This window comes from Lathamus discolor, chromosome Z (genome assembly GCF_037157495.1).
Source record: "Lathamus discolor isolate bLatDis1 chromosome Z, bLatDis1.hap1, whole genome shotgun sequence".
Taxonomy (NCBI): domain Eukaryota; kingdom Metazoa; phylum Chordata; class Aves; order Psittaciformes; family Psittacidae; genus Lathamus; species Lathamus discolor.
In genome coordinates this window covers 25,541,905-25,558,062 of record NC_088909.1, presented here as the reverse complement: position 1 = coordinate 25,558,062, position 16,158 = coordinate 25,541,905, and the positions used below count along the sequence as shown (strand labels likewise).

The following is a 16,158-nucleotide window of genomic DNA, read 5'->3' as shown; positions in this document are numbered from 1 at the left end:
CAATTCCCCAGCCTACGGCAGGACGGCCTCCGCCTTCTGGGCTACCAAGCACTCTACCCTGCCTGTGACTGGAAAAGGAGCCTGCCAGCTTATCAAAGAAGAAACTGCTAGAGTATCACAATAGCTGTGCCACCTGCAGCTCTTCAGGGCTACTGCTCAGTGCAGTCCCAGGTACCGAGTGCTGACACCTTCCTCAGCCTCATGGACTCTCCGTAGTGCACGGATCTCTGAACTCAATAGTATGCCGCTCCCAAACGTGAGTTTGCCCTCTCAGGCAATCCAGTGATTGCACTCAACCTTCTCTCCCCAAAACATCATCCTCAGCTGTAGCACGGCTGGGACCGCAATGGCAAGGGTTAAGCTCCACGCTGTGCATGGGTTTACGTGCCCTAATCCGTTCAAAAGCCCCAACAGCCCTCTGAGACCGTGTGTTAGTTTTCCCCTGGGGCATCTATCTTTCTGAGACGAATCTCTCAAACAAACCTCAGCTTCTGCCGCTCCTCCTCTTCCTGATCAACAAAACGCTTCCACTGGAAGTGGGCCGTGATGGCACTCTGATTGTGGATGACCAGGGATCTTAGCTTTGACAGCGTGACAGAAGTCTTCTCAACTGTCAAGGAGCTCTTGTCAAGCCTGATGTTGACATTTACAGCTGTTCCACAAAGGCTTTTGTGAACATCTTCACCTGGAACAAAGCAAAAGCAAGTCTCGCCTCATCTCACTTGCTGACGGAAGTACAAGGAATAGAGCAATCTGCAGGCAACAGAAGAAAGAGCTGCAGTTTTGAGCTGCATAAGCAGTTCCCCGGATCAGGACACTTAGCATATCCTGACAGCTGCACATGCTACAGCATGAGGATGTCCTGGCACCACCTTAGGCACCTTATTTTGGGGGTCGTTCGTGGAGATGTATCTTTTCAGATGTGCCCGGGTGCCCTTTGGGCTGCCATCCCACTCAGGTCACAGGGAATTCTACATCCAAGTCACTCAGGGACGCTGAGGAGCGCCACCCCAGCCATGCCTTGCCCAGGGTCTCCTGCAGGCAGGAGATGCCCCCAGTGTCGTGTCATCCTCATCTCCTGGTCCTGAAATATTGGGCATAGCTCAGAACACAAGCGGGAGCATTTGAAATGCAATGGAGAAGGGCAGAAACAACAATGGAAACTACAGAGCAGCTTCTGTGCTGAGCTCTGCACTCAACAGGCTGCTACTGGGCCCTCGGATCCATCTGCCAACTCCTTCTTTGGCTCCTGCTACGGTCACAGCCAGGTGCCTCACCACTGCCCGCACATTCTTCCTTGTCAAACGTGCTGCTGTTACCACTTCACCACCGGAGAAGTGAGTCCCTTCACTAGGGTAAGTGTCCTCTGGAAGGCTGGAGACTTACTTCCAGCACCAGAGCAACACGCACAGCAGCACAGCCATTTCAAAGTGTTTCTCCAAGGTGGTGTTCACGACCTACCTTCAGACATCATTGCACCCTCACATTACTGACTCCAGCCAGCCCTAGCAGCAGCTTGCTCATAAACCTCACCACTAAAGAACTGCTGCTAATAAGGCGGTTTCTACAGAATCATTCCCAGGCTACAGCAAAGCTCAGAGCACCCTAATGGCTACCGCTGCCACAGTTACTGCTCCTCCTGGTCACAAGTCCTCAGCATGGCCCAGCTCTCAGCACAGCACCAACTGTACCCATGCAGCACATCACAAGAAGAGGGTCTCTACCTCAAAGGCCTTCCCAGGAACTGTAACACAACAGATCGGGATGAAAAGCAATGGCCCGTCAGGAGAGCTCTAGGGGACAGGTTGCAGGCTCTTCAGAGAGCTCTCTTGCACGTTAAAAGCCATCTCCTTTTCAGTCAGGCTCCCTGCTGTGAGTTCTTCTGCAATGGAGCACCCAGAATATTCGCCATCGCCCCCGGTGCACCGTGCGCAGGAAGATCTGCCTGCCTTGTTACAGGCTGAAATATTCCAGCACAGGAATATCTGGCAGCCAGCAGGGGAGCTTTGCTCTACTCAGCGTGAAGGAACCTTGCAGAAGGCATTCAACAGGACAATGAAGCCACCAGATGATGACAGACAGCGCAGACACCGCTCTGTTTCGAAGGACACACGGAGGGTGCACCACGCGCTTACCTGTGTCATAGTGAACGATCATTGGACTGGTATAAACACCGGTCTTTGGTGGGTGGAATTCCACCGTGACTTCCATCGCTTCTCCAACGCCAAGAGTCCCAATGGAGGGATCCACAGAGAAAGGGCTGCAACACAAAGAGAGAGATCAGGACTGTATGGGAGATCCGGGCCCTCCGTTAAGTTTGCAGTCTAGTTCGCTTCAGCTCACTTGTGCAAGCAAGGAGCAAGCAAACCACAGTCGGTACAAGAAAACCAGAACATCCAGGATCAGAAATGGAGCGGGTGACTCTCCCTGCTGAAAGAGAACCAGACCTCAGAAGATCCCGCGGTATACCACGACCCCAGCCCCCCACACTCTGCACCCAGTTCTCAGTTCTCAGCTCTTCACCTCTGCACACGTGCAATCCAGTTACTCAGAATTCTGCTTTTTTGTGTAGTTCACTTAAAACTTTCCTAATGCTTCCCATTTCTTTATTGCAACTTGGGACTGAAATAGTTCATTGCCGAAGTTCGGGAACTCTTAAAACCCTTGTCAAGGAGCTCTCAACACACGCTCTATTACCCAGTAGAGTAGTTGGCAAGCGCCTTGCAAATAGATGCTAGACTTCACTGGGTATTTACTGTGGTGGTGCCTCTCACCAGCTCATTGCTTGCCTGTTTCTTGATGCTGTGTTTGGGATCCGTGACCTGAGCCCCTCGAACTGTCCTCTGCCACACAGCACCTTCTTCAGCAGTCAAGCTGCCTTCCTACCTTGCCTCTTCCAACCCAACAGCATCAGACCTGCAAGATGCTGCGTTGCAGACACCACTGCAGTGTAAAACTTGCTTGCAGAGCTTTCTCAAAACACTGCAAGCAATGGCAAACCCCACGTGTCCTGCCCATCTCCAGCACCTCAGATGCTCTGCCTCCTTTTTCTCACAGTTTACAAGCCCATGACCACGCAACAGCGTTTTGCGCAAGGGATGAGCTCCTTTACCTCAGAGTGGTGATGCTGTAGCAAGCCTCCCGCTTCCCCACGTTGCGCACCAGCAGAGTTTTCTGGGTGCTGAACCTGACTGGACACTCGGAGAAGTTCAGCTGCTCAGGGAAGTCCAGGCTGGCTCGGGCACCTATGGCTCGGATAGGCACAAAGAACTTCTCCCTCTCTGTGATGATGATAAGCTCGTCGAAATAATCCTGCAGGGAGAGAAACAATCTCAGCACAGTGCCTTTAGCACCATGCCCATGGCAGAAGAAGAGCTGCTGGTTTCTGTGACTCTCACAGTAGCATTCGGTAATGTACATGCACTTTTTACCTTCATGGCCTTTCATTACAGATTATTTCACAAGCAGGGGCAGCCAGGGACCATGGGGCAGATCCTCTTTAGTTTCTACAGGCATGCTGCCCGAGGGTAGGCCAGAGTATTGAACTACATTTAAGCAGCAAACAGAAGATGAGGAAAAGGCCATGCACAGGCAGCAGACTCTCAGCCCTGAAGCCAACAGACGTTACGTTAAATATTCCACCACTGAAGGGGAAAACAGCCTGAAACAGGCAAGAGCCTCCAGCCTATGGGAGCACAACCTTCACCCCCAGGAAAGAGTCTCCCCCAGGTCTAGATCCAGTGCAACTCCACTGAACGCAGGCCACTTCTTCAAAACCCACACCACATGCCTGCTTTGGAACCCAGCCCTGCAGGTTCACCTTCCCCTCAAGGCGCCATCTCTCGGGACCTCCACTCTCACCTTGTCCTCATCAGGTCTGAAAAGGATGCGGTAGGTTGAAGACATGCCCGGTGCTACCTTATAGTCCTCATTACTCGGGCTGATCAACTCGAAGTAAGGAGAGTTCCCCAGGATGACGTTCAGCAGACGAGGAACCTGCAGGGAAGACACAAGTAGGATTTTGTCGCTTGTGGAAACATGAGAAGGGACCAGGACAGGCCATGTGACATCCTTCCTTACCACCTTTCCAAAACACTTTTAGCTCTGAAGCTACACGCACGTAACACACGAGGGTGGACTTGAATCCCTTCTGCTGAGCTACACAGCTGCAGCACAGAGACAGTAGGAACAACACGCCCTGCTCTGAAGGCAGCAGGAAGGAGATGCAGTACCTCAAGTCACCTGCGTATTCAACAAGCCCAAAGAACATGCTTGCTTCTGCCTGCACACATCCATGCAGTCATACCTCTGGAGGGGGAATGTATTATCTGAAGGCAAACCAGCGTGCGTTATACGGGGAGGGAAGGACGTCACTTCTGACACACCAGGGTGGAGCGGGGTGGTCAAGCTGCGGTGCTAGTCATGGCGGTGGACCAGCAAGAGAAGCAGACCACAGACACTCTGGGCTTCCTGAGAATAAAAGCTTACCTCAAGAGCAAAAGGACGAGCGCAGGAAGACAAAAGAACAACCCCAGGAAGAAGCAGATGGCTAAGAGAATTTAAAGGGGGCTGCAAAGCAGCAAGGGAGATCCGTAATACGAGGAAAGGCTGGTGCAGAGATGAGAACACCCAACGTGCCTCTACGATGGATACCACAGGCACGGAGACAGCAAACAGACATTCTCTAGCACACAGGCAGCAACGCCCCAGCACCCAATCTCATCTCAGAAAGCATAACAAGGAGACTTTGAATGGCAGGCAGCTCCACTGATGAACACGACGAGCCTTGGAAAAAATGGAGGCTCATTCTGCACCCCTGACCCAAGCCTGGTGACCCATGGCCAAGGCAGCCCTGGATGCTCTAAACACCCTTTGCTCCCACCAATGCCCTGGGGCAGCAAGCTCCAGGAGCCCATTTCCCACTGCAGCCACACGTTCTGGTCGCCAAGTCCCTTGGCACGTGAGCCCAGGTGGCAAAGATCTTCAGCAAGAGCCACCCAGGATGCCTCTGAGGGTGCTGAGGAGCAGCCTGAAGACAGGAAAGCAATTCGACAGCAAGTAGGCAAGAGCAGTAAGCATAGAGTGCAGCACTTCCGTATCGGAGTGAATACAGAGCACCTATTGGGCTCGATTACACTTTGCCTCTGTTACACATTGCTGCTAGCTGCAGTTTTAGGGGGTAGACAACCTCAGCTACCACGCAGGATACATCAGTAGGATTCCGAGGAATGTGGGAAACTCGTGAGACAGAGCACAATGTTCCTTTTCTCCAGGGCATGACCAAAACCCAACAAAATTAGAACATAATGAACTCTCTTGGGATTAGCATCTCTATCTTTGTGCATTTAAATATGCCAAGGGTTTTCCTTAGAGCTGATCTGCCTTTTACACCAGGGCTCTCCGACGCCTGAGGTTGTACCAGCTTCACAACTGATTCATTTTGGGTAAAATCAACAGTTCACACACTGCCTCCCCTTCACAGGGCATAGAAATCCCAAGCTGCAGCTGTTACCAGTCTATTACGTTTTATTGGGAATGGCACCAACATCAATGCAGGTGTTGTTTTCCACTTGGGAAGCACGAATAGAGCAAATTCACTGTTTGCCTCTTTGCTGGTACTTGGCAAAGGCAAACATTCTGAGGTGCTGCACGGATGAGGGAGCAGCTGAAGCCAAAAGGCACAGTGGGAATGAAGCAGAGCAGTAGGAAAAGAGAAGCTGAGGCCCATTTTAATAAGCAAAGGGCACACCTGCAGCAAAGATTGCCCAAAGTCACTGTGAACCACACCAGTGGTGTCCCTTGGGCATAGGTACCCACATTGCAACTTCCCAGTATGCCCAAGCTACACCAGGAATGACACAGTACTCTCTGGGAGTAACTGAGGGACCATACCTTCATCCTTCCTTGCCAAAGGCTCTTCCATGCTCTACCACGTCCCTGTAAAACCTGTTATCTCAGGAGATACTCTGACTTCTCTTGCTGTTCCTCCCCCTACATTAAGCCCTGACGGTGTCACTCCTTTTGTCCCCTCCTTTGTTTCTCCCAACAGGGAGATTTGAGGAGGGCGTTAATTCACCTGCACACTTCCACCTCCCCCCCGCTCCCCGCTGTGCCCTCCTCTCACACACACGTCTTGCTCTTTCTTACACAACCGGATCCTGAATTACGCCTGTTTCTCACCTTTCTCTGCTTCCAGCACACTTCCTCTTACGTACCAAGAGAATCCCTGTGCGGAAGAAAGCGCTCCGCGACAGGACGTTGAACTCAGCCCCTTTCCTCCCTCCTGTCTTTTCCCACCAGCTTGCTCTTGGCACATGCCTCACTGGAGCAAACGTTTCCCCAGCTGAAATTCAAAAGGTCTCCATTTCCCCCTCTACAGCAGAGCAGAACAAAGTTGCTGCCACTTCTCAACTTCTCCCTGCTCATTCTTCTTAGGAAATCTCAACAGGATCACAATCTTTCCCGTTCAAGTTGGAGACCTTCAGGAGCACATTACCCTGCCTGTGCTGGGATTCTCCAAAGAGAAAGCACAGCCACGCTGGCTTAGAAACACCTGAGCAGAACCGAACTAAGCTTAGCAGGAGCCTCAAGTGGCACCTCAAGTTCTCCCCTTTAACTGCTGCTGCTAAGCCAGCCTGTTCCCCCTGCTCTTCCAAAACACCCAGCCTGGAGTGCTAATGCCAGGAGTTACAACTTACTCCAGCACAAAGTGGAGAAAACTCAAGCCCTGTGCTTTGACACGGAGTTGCACACAGGGGGCTCAACAGGCTGAGAGAGGGAAACATGCCCTGCCAGAAACCAAGATTAACCAAGGAGCCACCGGGACATGGTGCACACTCGCGGTAAAGCATGACAGCAGGCAAGCACTGCCCAGCCCTCGACATTCCCATCAGTCCAGGGCTTTCAAGGGGAAGCATGCTGGCTCAGAAAGCTCCTTTGGCTTAGTTACCACCAGTGCGCGGCCAAAACCAGTGGCAGAATCCCCAGCATGGCAACATTTCCCCCATCTTGCAGAATCACGCTGCTGAGACATTTTATTCTGGATGCGCTGCGCTGCAGCAGGTAACTTGCTCTGCTGCACACCACGTGAATTCCACTGCTCTCCTCCTCCAGCCCAGTGCTCAGCCTCCACAGCCCAGCACTTACCCTGTCGATGTTCCTCAGAGCTAGCGCCGCTATGTAGAACTGGCGGGGAACGTAGTTCTCAAACACCACCTCGGATGGGAACGGCTGGAACAACCTCTGGTCCAGGCCAACTGCTGAGAACTGCAGATGCAAGACAGAGCAGAGAGAGCTTCAGCTGCTGGCAGAAAGATTAACGAATGAAGATCCCACACTGATCTCCAGTAAATACAGTCTCTTGGTGAGTACATCTGCCCAGCTCACACTAGGAGATGGGAGCCCACCCACCTCCGCTCTCAGCTCACAAAACGTTTCTGGACCATGTTGAGCAGCCTCAAGCTAAGAAGCTCTTTTGCAGGCTCTTTCTCCAGACTGCCTTCTCCAAAAGGCAAAGCAGCGCCCACCTCCAGCAGAGCCCTCTGCTAAGGGGCTCACTCAGCTCCAGACGCTTGCTGGAACAGTCACGAGCACTCAGGGAGCAAGCAAAACCCAGGAGTTTCCAGGAGCCTCCACAGGAAACAATTTGCAGGTGAACTTCCCTCTGAGACAGCGAGACTGAGTCCCACGCATCCCAAATATCTTTTTGGTTTTTTGATGCAGACCCGAGAAACCAGTCGGAAGACACCAGTACCAGGGAGGAAAGGCCAACAAGAAAGTAACAGGGCAGGAGGGAAACAGACAAATGAGGTGAATGCTGGATGGGGATGAAGTTTCAGCTGAAGTCTCAGCATCACGGGGCAACTTGAGCTAGACTGCAATTCGTATCCCCTTTCCCCACGAGCTTTATGTTGATGCTTCACTGTATTCTCTTACTGCTCGTTTCTTGAACACCGCTGCAGAAGCAGCTCTGAAAAATGCACGCAGAGACCAAACGCTGACCCAGCAGAGGCAGTACTTGGAGATAATTCCTCCCTGCTTGCTCTCCCCTCTCCCAGCTGCACTGCTGTCACTCGAGAGACACAGGCAGCTCTCCCGCTTCTCCACAAAAGCCACGCTCAGGCCGAGCCCAGTAGCTGTAGCACTGCCAGTTATTTGGGCGCCCGTCTTACGTGTTCCCACCTCCTGTGCTGCCTGGGGCAACCCGTAACCGATGTGCTACATCAGGTCTCTTGCTGGCAGCTTTCTGCTCAACAGCCTACCTCAGTCATCCACCCACCTGGACTGTGTGTTAGACTGAGCAGTCCTGCAAGAAAAGCAGCTTTGAACATCCATCTAAGAGAACACTGATCCAGGCAAAGCGCATCCACTCTTCTCTGCCCAGCAAAACCCACCCACTGCAGCAGAGGTTCCACTGCCTTTGTGCAGACCAGGACTTCAATGGCTCATTGGAGAAATGTGTTTTTTGCCTTTCCCCCAGCAGAAAGAACTCCACCACCTCCAGTTGGAAATGACAACAGGACCTCATCACCAAGGTGCTTGGGTAAGCTGGAGGCAAGGCTGCCACAAGCACGTGCCCTCTTCAAATGTCACATCAAACGGCAAGGAGAAGAGCAGGGAAAGGCTACCTTTTGATGGGAGACTTCACCCATGTCCCGAAGCTGGGTAGCCCGGGGCCGCCTCATCTCCCGAGGGCTGGCCAGCCTCTGCCTGGTGGTGAGAGACTCTTCTGCCTCTCTGACCAGCTTCGGATTACGAGATGCTACCACTCTGCTCTGGAATCCATCCGCCCTTCTGGAGGACCTCATGGGCCGGGGGGTCTTGCCACTGGCCATGTCGCAGAGGTCGCCTGGAAGAAGCAACAGTTGGACAATCCACAACCCCAGAACCTTAAAACCCTGGACCCACGGAACCCTGGAACCCCGCAACCTCAGGCAAGGGCTCTTAAAGCTCACCCAGTTCCAACCCCCTGCCACAGGCAGGGACACCTTCCACTAGGGCAGGTTGCTCCAAGCCCCGTCCAACCTGGCCTTGAACACTGCCAGGGATGGGGCAGCCACAGCTTCTCTGGGCAACCTGTGCCAGGGCCTCGCCATTCCTGGCACACCCAAAGGACACAGCTGTGTCTCCAGCCTCTGGCATCCTTCCTAAGCGGAGAACACAGGGCCTCCCCACCCTCATTCATGATTAGACCATATTTAGGCTCCATTCATAGACGTAAAACCCCACAACAAACAGACCCTGAGCCAAAACAGCCTTTTGCTCTGGGGGCAGTCCCACGAGCCACACAGACGCACCAGGCGCTACTGGCACTTCTCACCCTCTCTGCAAGGAGCCTGATGATGTTTCTAACTAACTCAGCACAGAGTTCAAGACTCTGATTAAGAACTATAGTTTCTCAAGGCTACTTTGCCTGGCTCACGTTACAAAGATTATCTGGCAAAAACGGCTCCTTCCAGGCAGGAAATCACCCCACTGCCCAAGAGCATTTCTCCATGCAGAAGGACGCCCTAATTTTCACTTGTTAACACCCAAACTCCAGGCTCCCTCCAGGCACTCCAGGCTGCCACAGCAGGAAAAAAGCAGGAAACCATCGAAGGCACATGAGCAATTAGCTCAGAGCTACGTAAAATCCAGGATGATATTCCCTCCTGCTTCCCTGTGCTCCACATCACCTCTGCTGTGTGCACTTGCTGTACACAGCAAGACAGCATCTAGGCAAAGACGGCCATTCCCTGCCCCTCGACTGCTCCCCACACCCTGCAAGCAAGGCAATCACTTCATTCCTTTACTGCCAAGGCAGCGACAGCACGGCACGTGTTTGTGGTGCCGGGCCCTCCACGGCTTCAGGAAACAAGGCTACCGTTTCCTTTTGTCCTTGCAAGAAACTCCAGAGCTCTGCACTGCCCTACGGACAGGAGGACCTGCTGCAGCAAGAGCTGGGATTTAGAGCTGGAAATAACTCCTTTTCAAGGGAGAAACCTAATGGGGATGATCCAGCATTAAGCTGGGTTTCAGTGGTTTCTTACCGGGTCTTAAGAATAACTGCCTTATTCGTTCCAATTCTCCGAGCTGTGATTTCACTTCACTTGAAACGAACCCTGTCGTCACCCCCACAACGCTTATTTCCAGAGGGCTTCCAACCTCCACAGCCCAGCCAGCCCAGCAGCTTCCCCCCGTGCCCTGGAGCAAGGCTCTTCCACAGCCCCAGGGCCTGCAGGGACCAGCCTCCCAGAGGAGCAGGAAAGGAGCACAACGGAGCAATCGGGCACATCTCCCTGCAGGGGCAGGACAAACCAGCCACCAGGACACAGCACCCCTCCAGCCCACCACCCCACGGCTCCCTGCTCCCCACCTCAGACAGCCAAGGCTCCCTTTGCTGCAGGACCTACAGCCTAGCTCCAAGTCTCTACCCTCCCTGCAAGTTGCACGGCAATTTCAGAGCCCGTTCAAGCCCTTCTACCTGCCCAGCCCTGCTCTTAGCCCAGGGATGTTTAAATCCTGCTGGCTATCACACAACTGCCCCATCCCTGCTGCCAGCGGAGCTGCCTCCTCCCTGCCCAGGGCCAGACGCTACCTGAGCACTTGTGATTCACGCTTCTCCTGGAGGATTCCTCCGTGCGGGGCCCAGCCTTGGCTCCTGAATGCCCTCGCGCTGCTCGGCAGCTGTGGGCAGCTGCAGGGACAGGAGCCGCCCAGGGACGCCTCGGTGTGGCTCTTGCCCACCAGCACAGCAGCTAACTGCTGCTGGGCTGCCAACAGCCAGGGGAACCTGGGCAGCAAAGGACAGGGCTGGCACCTGGGCTGCCCAGCCCCTCTCCTCAACGCTCTGGCTTTGCCAGCTAGGGCAGGGTTTCACCAGCGCCTCGAGGAAGCAGAGCTCAGAGCCTGACAGTAGCTCAAGCCTGCTCCTGCCTCAGCGGCTCAGCAACTCCTGCTCTCACTGGGCCACGGCTGCTGCTCGCATTTAACAGCAGCAGCTCCCCTGTACGTCACAATAGGCGAGGGCCACACGTGGCTTCCACGGCCACCGCAGGGCCTTGCTAAAGCTACAGCCTTGCGGATCCCTGCAGCCCCCCTATGCCTTCAATGTCTCCCCCGCAGTGAAGCCCTGCACCAGGGCTAAAGTGCACCTTACAGCAGCATTTGGTCACGCTCCGTGAGCGACACATAAATTGCTGGAGACACCGCAGATGAGCCAAGAATTTCCCTGCTTCAGCGGGAAAGAAAAAAGCTTCCGCACTGACTACAAAGCAACCATTTAATTCCTACTTTGCTGGCCCACGAGGAGCCCCGCCACACCAGGGCCATGGCCAGCCTGCCTTTGGGGTGACCCCTGTTGCTGTCCCTGGTGAGCACCCGTCGATGACTTTGTACCCATTAAGCCTGCGCACACGGGCACACGCACCACACAAGGCCACCCAACTGCCCGGGGCATCTCAGCTGCCAGGAGCTTCACACGTTTGCAGCACAGCGTTTGCCAGAAACAAAAGCTTCCCATGAGACTCGGGGCCACAGGCAAAGCAAATCCTCACACCTGCCTGGCGGGGAACGTGGAGCCCTCACTTTGAAACCAACACTCATCATCTGGGCCTTTACAACACAGGCAGGGAGGATATGAGCCCCGAGTGCTAACTGGCTCTCCAGGCAGCCAGCCTCTGGAAACACTCCAAAACATGTCCCGCACCATGTCCAGCCACGAATCCAGCTGGAAACTGGAGAGCTCAGGCAAAGACACCTCAGGCGTGACACCCCTGTGTGCTGAAGGCACCAAGGCAGAAGCTCTCTAACTAAAGGAAACCTCTTACAAAAGCTCTACCACAGCTGACATCATTAATAGGAGCCCACTAGTAGAGCTTCCTGCTATTTCCTTCATAACCTTCAACTGCCAGCCAACGCTGAGACAGCCCAAGCTCCCTTCCAGGGTCATAGAATCATAGAATCATAGAATAGTTAGGGTTGGAAAGGGCCTCAAGATCATCTAGTTCCAACCCCCCTACCATGGCCAGGGACACCTCACGCTAAACCATCCCACGCAAGGCTTCATCCAACCTGGCCTCGAACACCGCCAGGGATGGAGCACTCACAACCTCCCTGGGCAACCCATTCCAGTGTCTCACCACCCTAACAGGAAAGAATTTCCTCCTTAGATCCAATCTAAACTTCCCCTGTTTAAGTTTTAACCCCTTACCCCTTGTGCTGTCACTACAGTCCCTGATGAAGAGTCCCTCCCCAGCATCCCTATAGGCCCCCTTCAGGTACTGGAAGGCTGCTATTAGGTCCCCACGCAGCCTTCTCTTCTCCACGCTGAACAGCCCCAACTTGCTCAGCCTATCTTCATACGGGAGGCGCTCCAGTCCCCTGATCATCCTCGTGGCCCTCCTCTGGACTTGTTCCAGCAGTTCCATGTCCTTTTTATGTCGAGGACACCAGAACTGCACACAATACTCCAGGTGAGGTCTCACAAGAGCAGAGTAGAGGGGCAGGGTCACCTCTTTCGACCTGCTGGTCTCGCTCCTTTTGATGCAGCCCAGGATACGGTTGGCTTTCTGGGCTGCGAGCGCACACTGCCGGCTCATGTTCATTTCCTCATCGACCAGCACCCCCAGGTCCTTCTCTGCAGGGCCGCTCTGAATCTCTTCTTTGCCCAACCTGTAGCTGTGCCTGGGATTGCTCCAACCCAGGTGTAGGACCTTGCACTTGTCATGGTTGAACTTCATAAGGTTGGCATCAGCCCACCTTACAAGCGTGTCAAGGTCCCTCTGGATGGCATCCCTTCCCTCCAGCATATCAACCGGACCACACAGCTTGGTGTCACTGGCAAACTTGCTGAGGGCGCACTCAAGCCCACTGTCCATGTCAGCGACAAAGATGTTGAGTAAGACCGGTCCCAACACCGATCCCTGAGGGACACCACTCGTTACCGGTCTCCAGCCGGATATCGAGCCATTGAGCACAACTCTTTGCGTGCGGCCGTCCAGCCAGTTCTTTATCCACCGAGTGGTCCATCCATCAAATTGATATCTCTCCAATTCAGAGAGAAGGATGTCGTGTGGGACAGTGTCAAACGCTTTGCACAAGTCCAGGTAGATGACATCAACTGCTTTACCCTTGTCCATCAGTTCTGTAGCCCCATCATAGAAGGCCACCACATTGGTCAGGCAGGATTTCCCCTTAGTGAAGCCATGCTGGCTGTCACCAAGCACCTTGTTGTTTTTCATGTGCCTTAGCATGCTGTCCAGGAGAATGTGCTCCAAGATTTTACCAGGCACAGAGGTAAGACTTACTGGTCTGTAATTCCCCGCGTCTTCCATTTTCCCCTTCTTGAAAATGGGGGATATTTTTCCAGTCGTCGGGAACTTCACCTGGCTGCCATTATTTTTCAAATATGATGCCCAGTAGCTTAGCAACGTCATTCGCCAGCTCCTTCAGGACCCGCGGATGGATTCCATCAGGTTCCATGGACTTGTGCACGTTCAGGTTCTTAAGACGGTCTTGAACCAGATCCTCTCCTATAGTGGGCCTAAGGTCTTCATTCTCAAATTTTTACCTTTAAGTGGAACCGACTGAAGTCTTAACCGCGCTTTCCCAAAGAATCTTAGAGAATAACAGAATCGTAGAACGCTTTGGATTGGAAAGGACCTTAAGATCCTCTAGTTCCAACACCCTGTCACAGGGAGGGACACCTCACACAAGAACATGGTGCCCAAGCCCCGTCCAACCTGGCCTTGAACACTGCCAGGGATGGAGCATTCACCACTGCTTTGGGCAACCTGTGCCAGTGCCCCACCACCCGCACAGTGAAGAATTTCTTCCTTCTAGCTAACCTGAACTTCCTCTGTTTCACTTTAAGCCCATCACCCCTTGTCCTCTTGATACAGCCCCTGATCAAGAGTCCCTCCCCAGCATGCTGGTAGGCCCCCTTCAGATACTGGAAGGCTGCTATGAGGCCTCCACCCCGCCTTCCCTTCTCCACGCTGAACAGCCCCAGCTTTCTCAGCCTGTCTTTGTACAGGAGCTGCTCCATCCCCCTTAGCATCCTCGTGGCCCTCCTCTGGATTTGCTCCAACAGCTCTAGGTCCTTCTGTTGAGGACACCAGAACTGTACACTGTGCTCCCAGTGGGGGTCTCATGAGAGCAGAGGAGCAGGATCACCTCCCTTGACCTGCTGGTCATGCTCTTGGTGATACAGCCCAGGACACAGGGGGTTTCCGGGCTCAAGCGCACGCTGAAGCGCCTCATGTTCCAACCCCCAGGTCCTTCTCCTCACGCTGCTCTGAATCACTTCTCTGCGCAGCCTGCAGCTGTGCCTGGGATTGCCCTGACCCAGGGCCAGGAGCCTGCACTCGGCTTTGCTGAACTTCATGAGGCTGGCCACCTCTCCAGCATGTGCAGGTCCCTCTGGATGCCATCCCTTCCCTCCAGCGCGCCGGCTGCACCACACAGCTTGGTGTTGTCTGCAAGCTTGCTGAGGGCGCTCGATCCCACTGTCTGTGTCAGCGACAAAGATGTTGAACAGGGTCTGCCCCAACACCGACCCCTGACGGACACCATTCGTCACTGGTCTCCGTTTACACATTGAGCCATTGACCGCGACTCTCTGTGTGCAGTCATCCAGCCAATTCCTTGTCCAGCGGCTGTGCATCCAGCGAATTCATGCCTCTCCCGTTTAGAGACAAGGACGTCGTGTGGGAGGATGCTAAATGAAATTTATTGGCTCCAGAGAGCACGAACGTGGCGGGAAGGGCCAGGGGCAGCTGGTCACTTGCGGGTGGAGGGCAGGCCCCGGAGGTGGTAGATCCAGGAGCCGCCAGGGCAAGAGACCACCAGCCTGCTGGTGACAGGAGCCGGGCCGCCCGTGAAGGAGACGGTGATGGTGGTGCTGCTCTTGGCGCGCAGCATCTCGGGGGCCCTGACGCTGAAGGCCGGGTGCTTTACGGCATACTGGAACGCCGTGGCCCTCGGGAAGACGTTCCTGAAAAAGATGGAGGTGGTGCCGCCGGCTGGGATGAGGAAGGGGCCCTGGGGTTCAGGGGGCAGCGCAAGGCCGATGAGTGGGATGCAGTACTGCCCGCCCAGTGCAGAGCTGAGCTGCAGCGTGGCCTTGGCTTTGCCCAGGTGGCAGGGCTCAAAGGTCACTTCCACATTCAGCTCCGAGCCCCCAGCGCTGGCGGGTGCCGCACTGATGGATTTTGCCGTCCGGAAGTCGGCACAGTCGGTCTGCGCAGGGGAGACAAGAGACCATGGGGGGTTGGTCACAACAGCAGAGCCAGCGCCTCGGGAAGAACACGATGGTCCCCTGGCCCTGGCCCATCCCACCCAGACCATAGCCCTGGTGAGTGCCTGCGGTGAATGGGCACGAGAAGTGTGCAAACGTGCCCAGCAGGAACAACCCTGCACCCAAGCCCCAAGACTGCCAGACCTGGGCTGCAAGCGGGAAGCAAGCCCAGGCACCACGGGGCCTGAAAAGCAGCTCCAAACAGGGCAGCAGACACGGGCCCGCAAGGGAGGACAAGCCCACACTAGTGGGAAGGCCCCTGGGCTCACATGGCCACCCTGGCTCTGCCAGGCCACACCAGAGGCACTCGGACCCCCTGGTGGAGAGGGCTGGTGCTGGCCAGAGGAGCTGCCTCCCAGCCAGAGCCCCGGCAGCCCGGGCTCACCTGTAGGAGGTACTCGGTCTCCTGCTGGGCAAAATTCCGGATTTTGGTGGTGATGGTCTGACGGGAGCCCAGCGTGGTGCGGAAATACACGGGCTTCTCTGGCCTGCTCGAGGTGGCTTTCAGCTGCAGGTTGTAAGACAGAGAGCCCAAGTCGCTGCTCTGGAGCACCAGGTGCCCCGTGCTCTCACCCGTTTTCAGGGGCTGATACTCCAAGACAAGATCCGCCTGGGAGGAAGGAAGGAAAAAGCCACGGCGTCAGGCACAGGCAGGGAACACGTGTGCCTGAGAAGGGGGCAGCTGGTCCCTGCTCTGCTCAGGCAGCGCTTGAAGGCTGGGCTGCCTTCCCCGCTCTGACTCCCTCTCTCTCGGGCACAGCCTTGCTCCTTCTGGGGGACGGTTCACTCAGGGACAGATCCCAACAGCTCAGAGCCCTCCAGCATGATGCCAGAAGCTGCCCACCCTAAAAAGCCCCTGTGCTCCCCCAGGGCACACACCA

At 54.7% G+C, this 16,158-nt stretch overlaps 2 protein-coding genes across 2 annotated transcripts in view; both read right to left on the bottom strand.

Moving 5' to 3' along the window:
- The window catches only part of LOC136005907 (hydrocephalus-inducing protein-like), a gene marked incomplete at its 5' end in the record, with an annotated part of 47,045 nt that extends 38,328 nt beyond the window's left edge, over window positions 1-8,717 (bottom strand). Inside the window, 6 exons of the mRNA XM_065663797.1 lie at window positions 492-685; window positions 2,136-2,260; window positions 3,113-3,312; window positions 3,862-3,996; window positions 7,147-7,266; window positions 8,628-8,717. Of these exons, the coding sequence (XP_065519869.1) occupies window positions 492-685; window positions 2,136-2,260; window positions 3,113-3,312; window positions 3,862-3,996; window positions 7,147-7,266; window positions 8,628-8,717 (864 nt within the window). The remainder of the gene's footprint in view (window positions 1-491; window positions 686-2,135; window positions 2,261-3,112; window positions 3,313-3,861; window positions 3,997-7,146; window positions 7,267-8,627) is intronic.
- An 86-nt stretch (window positions 8,718-8,803) lies between these two features.
- Window positions 8,804-15,866, bottom strand: LOC136005906 (hydrocephalus-inducing protein-like; the record flags this gene model as incomplete). Its single annotated transcript, XM_065663796.1, has 3 exons — window positions 8,804-8,848; window positions 14,827-15,219; window positions 15,663-15,866. Coding segments are annotated over 3 exons (642 nt in total), but the record flags the coding sequence as incomplete, so codon positions are not given.
- Window positions 15,867-16,158: the final 292 nt, after the last annotated feature.